The sequence below is a fragment of the Frankliniella occidentalis genome, unplaced genomic scaffold, assembly GCF_000697945.3.
Source record: "Frankliniella occidentalis isolate FOCC.00 unplaced genomic scaffold, Focc_3.1 Scaffold126, whole genome shotgun sequence".
In the NCBI taxonomy this organism is placed as follows: Eukaryota; Metazoa; Arthropoda; class Insecta; order Thysanoptera; family Thripidae; genus Frankliniella; species Frankliniella occidentalis.
The window spans coordinates 515,018-519,669 of record NW_026267253.1 but is presented as its reverse complement, the minus strand read 5'-3'; the positions used below and the strand labels follow the sequence as shown (position 1 = coordinate 519,669).

At 53.1% G+C, this 4,652-nt stretch overlaps 1 protein-coding gene across 1 annotated transcript; it reads left to right on the top strand.

Annotated features, from left to right (window-relative positions):
- Positions 1 to 2,608: 2,608 nt before the first annotated feature.
- On the top strand, positions 2,609 to 4,449 carry LOC113202033 (uncharacterized). The gene is made up of 4 exons (XM_026416080.2): positions 2,609 to 2,767; positions 2,875 to 2,904; positions 3,000 to 3,682; positions 4,293 to 4,449. Exons 1-4 carry the CDS (start codon positions 2,701 to 2,703, stop codon positions 4,398 to 4,400), a joined length of 888 nt encoding a protein of 295 aa, XP_026271865.1. The 5' UTR covers positions 2,609 to 2,700; the 3' UTR covers positions 4,401 to 4,449.
- Positions 4,450 to 4,652: the final 203 nt, after the last annotated feature.

Genomic DNA, 4,652 nt, shown 5'->3' with positions numbered 1-4,652 from the left:
TTATTTTTTTGAGAGTGCGTGGGCCAGGGGACGAGGTGTGGCGCCGGCCCTAACGTTATACCGGCCCGGTAACGACTGCCTCGCCGCGCGACCAGGGCCCCGGCCCCGGCCCCGCCGCCTCGAGGGCGACACTGTGCAATAAATCGAGAGGGAAGGGTTGAGTAGTGGTCAGTCTAAGGCAGACGCTGCACCCCTTCCCCGCGGTCAGCCGGACTTTATTGATTCAGTGAAACGCCTCGAGCTGGCGCGGTGGCGGCGGCGGTGTCTGCGTCTCAGTTAGTGAACATATAAAGAAAAAATGTGCCACTCGACCTCTCCTGCCGTGAATCCACGTCCGCTGCCAAACGTGGTGCCGGGGTCGCGTCCGCAGCGTCCGTGCGCCGGCTGGAGGAGGAAGGGTGGCGGCCGCGGCGGCGATGACCGTCCCGGTGGCGAGTCCCCGCGCGGACGCAGCCCAGTCCCATCCGCATGGCGAAGTGATGTCGGTGCGTTTACTGAATAGCCGTCCGCACCCCTTCCACTTCCCCGCGCCCTCCCGTCCACCTCAGGCTTTTTGGCTCTGGCGCTCTGGATTTCCTCGGCCCAGGAGGAACTTCTTGGCTTCTGTCGTCTATACCAACCCCGACCGACGGCCGGACGAGCGCTCACTGGCCGGGACGCACCACCAAAAAAAAAGGGGGGAGGGGAGGAATCGGTGTCCATCGGCAGAGAAATATTACGAGGGGCAATCCACCGTAAAAGCGCATCTATCTCATCCCACAACCGCAGAGCTCCCAAAACTACCGGTATTTGCGCCCCTACGCATTCTTCTGGGTTGCAAACCTTTGGAACTCTTTGCGCACTGTTTTTCTTGTGAGTGTCGTGCCTCCCTCGTGGATGTTCCGGCACACCCAAAACACTATCCGCACACACCCATCCCGTCCACAGCGCCCGCACGAACTCGCAACACTGGGCACAGGGACTGGCGCCTGACCACTATCTCTCCAACTGAGACGATTATTATCAAAGCCCGCGCACTCCACTCGGCTCTCCAAGACTCGCCTAATCGCACTTTTATCGGTTTAAAGCAAGCTGTGATTCAAGGAAATGGTAGACTGCTTGTAAATTTCGCACGATTGTCATAGTACAGAAACCGAGAAACAAATCACAGTTTGCCATACAAATAGAACTAATGAAAATATGGCCATTCGATGGATATGGATATTATTAAGTCCAGAGGTGTTTCTTTGGAATTTGTATGAGTAAGCCAAATCGACATGAAAGCCGTTTTTGGATTTTCGTCAATTGAGAAACCGAGAGGAGAAGGTTTTTTCTAGTGACCCTAACTTCAGATGGACTCTGTTACGATCAGCTGTCTCGAGTTCATCGGACCTTCTCATCGACCTCAAGAGGTACCCCTCACCTCATCTCGGACCACTCGCGATCTTAGGTCAATTGCTCTCCTAGGAGATTAGATGCGCAAAAAATAATGAGCCTCTTTGCGGGTTCAGAAATAGTCGCTCCTGTCGTGTGTCTCTCGTTTTGCTGTCTCACACTGTTCATAGCGCGACTTGCAGCGCACCTTTGAACCCATCGTACGACCCGCGCGTCCTAGTCACCGGGGGGAGGGGAGGGGCCCCCAGATGTCACACCATAACAGCCAACCACCTGGCGAGTGTTTGTAGCGGGGGCGTGTGTGTACCGAGGTATACCCATGTATCATAATTGGGAAAGATGCGACGTCATCGACCGGTTAAAGTCTGATATCAGACTGAGATACACATCCGGTAAAACTTCGTACTACAAGAAATTACAATTGCGCGTTTGTGTCGTTAACAATTTAAAAAAAAAAAACAGTCGCCCATGTGCCGGGTTGGGTTGTGGGGTTTTACCGAGTGTTTTGCGGTGCACTGGAAAAACGCCAGTGTGTGAATGTCGCACACTTGCAGGTGTGTGAATATCCATTCGTAAACTTAGAGGGGTAAAGGTGTGAATTTTTCTACAAAATTCACACGTTTACCCCCTGAAGTGTGCGAATGGAGATTCACACACCTGCAAGAAGTGTGTGACATTCACACACTTGCGTTACCAGTGCACCGCAAAAATTATAATTGACTCAACACTTTTGTAGTTATTTGGAAAAATCGCTTTTCTCAGTGCGTTACGCGGATACAGAAGAAAAGTGTGCAAATATTGCGGGCCGTTTTGGCAAGGGGCGGCGCCGACGCCTGTCTGGCCTGTCGGTCGGTGGTGGCGTTTGGTCGAGCCTCCTGTCACCATGCAGTCTATTTGCAATTTGTAGCCGGCCTCCTATCACTCGCCAAGGCGTGAATGCTTCGTGGACACGAGATAATACAAAAAGTTTCCGCCCATAGTCCGCCCAAATTTCAATTTACAAAAATCAACAATTGTCGGGATAAAATTTGGTTTGCAGAGCTAAAATTTAATAGGTTTTCCACATTTGGTTCTCTGGACTAAACGGTCTGGATGTAGTGCTTGCTGCCAACAGGTGCCGTCGCGAACACTCCGAGCAAGTGCCTTACACTACTTGTGTTATTGATCAGGAGACGTTCCGATAAGGCTTCCCCTCCCCCCCTCTCTCCCCCGGCTGGCGCATGCGGGGGCGGGCGGCCCGGGCCCCCGGGCCCCCAGGTCTTATAAAAGCACGCGGTACCTTCCTTGAGGGCCAGTAGCCTCTCGCTCTCCAACAACAGCAGCACCATGCTCCGTCTCACACTCGTCGCGGCTTTGGCCGTCGTCGCCCTCTCCGGGAGCGCGTTCGCTGGTTGTAAGTATTTTAGCTGCATACCAACAAAAATATGGAAAAAAATTATTGATTTTGGTTTTGAAATTGCGACTCATGTTGTCGTTCTTTTTCGTGTGTTTCCTGTGCAGTTGAAGGACAAACCCAGAACAAGTTCATCGGTGAGTTTCTCCCACTCTATGCTGTCATGATGTTTGGTGGTAATTCTTGTGGTCGGGCCGGGCGAATTAAACGTGTATCTGTCTTCCCCCCGCAGTGACCTACAATGTCGTGCCCGACGTGTTCGGTCTCTTCGCCTTCTACACCATGCCCCGCACCCTCCGAGAGGCCAAGGATCTCCACTTCGACTGGGCTTCTGAGCGCAACCCCGCCGACAACAACACCGACCTCTACTGCCGCAAGGGAGACCACCGCGTCTGCGTGCTCTTCGACAAGGCTGGCAGCGTGGCCGGCATCCAGCTGTCCGTCGAGGCCAAGGAGCTGGACAACTCTGGCGCCCCCGTCGACGTCCTGGCCATCCCCGAGTGGCGCAGGAACATGATTAAGAGCAAGGAGGTGTACTCCAACACCGCCTTCTTCGTGTCCAAGGCGATCATCGACGCCGGCGGCCGCGACATCGAGGAAGACACCCTGACCGCCCCTGACGGTCTCTACATCCTGCAGACCGACACCAACGGCGTCGAGACCGCTCGCCTGCACGTCAGCAACGACCAGAGCGACGCCGAGGCCGCCGGCTTCAACGAGCAGAGCTGCTTCATCGGCATGGGCAAGCACTACTTCCAGAGCCTGACCAAGGAGTCCGTGTGCGAGAACCACCGCCCCTACTTCACCCTGTACGGGCCCAAGTCCAAGAAGCTGACCGGCTTCGGCTTCACCCAGTACGGCAAGCCCTCCCAGGGCCGCGGATGGTTCGAGGCCCCCCCTGCGCTCGCCGCCAAGGTGAGTTCACACACTTAGTGGGTACCGCGAGGGTACCGGGTGCGTACCAACCGGGCAGTGAGTAGGTGACATCGCAAAGATCAATGCCCCAGACCGGTGTTAGAAAGGGTTGTAGCCTCGTGTCCGAACCCTTCCCAGACAACACGATTTCGTCAAAATGTCAAAGTGAAAATGAAGAAAGTTATGCCCGAGTCCAGATTTGGTCATCTTGGTGGACTGCTTTGGTGTCATTTTTGATATCGCGTGGTGCCACGATAGCGACAATTTAGGCCACCAAAATGACGAAAACTGTGCTTCTTTGGGTTCGTGTTTTACAATGAAACACTCCCTCCCGTGGCAGCGCCAATTTGCATCACAATGCGTCGTTTAAAAGGTCCCACATTTTTAGCCCATTTAATACGCATTCTGCGCACGAAATCCGTATTTTACGCCTAAGTGCGCCACAAATATGGGCTGACAATCAATTTCTCATACTGACTCTTAGTTGAATTTCCGCGGCTTCTTGCTGACCTGCAGTGCCCCCGCGTACATTCTATACGCGTATTATTTTGAACCCTCGTTTTTTGACGCGCCGCCCCTCGTCTAACCAACACATTCCTTTTGCCTACAGACCATCGCCCCCAACTCACCCGCCTGCATGACCGAGTGGCTCAAGGAGTACGGCCTGTTCACCATGCACGTCTTCTTCGTCGCCCGCCCCTACCTCACCACGTGCTAATTGATAAATAATTAATAAATTACTGTATTAAATTAGTACTGCAATCGAATCATTTCTTGCTTATTCTCTTCGCAGCAATGCGAGACTGTATTCCGTTGTTTTTGGCCGTTCCGTCTCTTTGTGTTGTGTACGTTGCTGTGTTAGCACAGATGGGCTAGATGAGACTACACGTTTTTTCTAGGTGATTTCACCTAAACACCTTGTTTCCACACTTCGCCTTGCAGATGTTTTTTTTTAATGTTTTTTAACAGG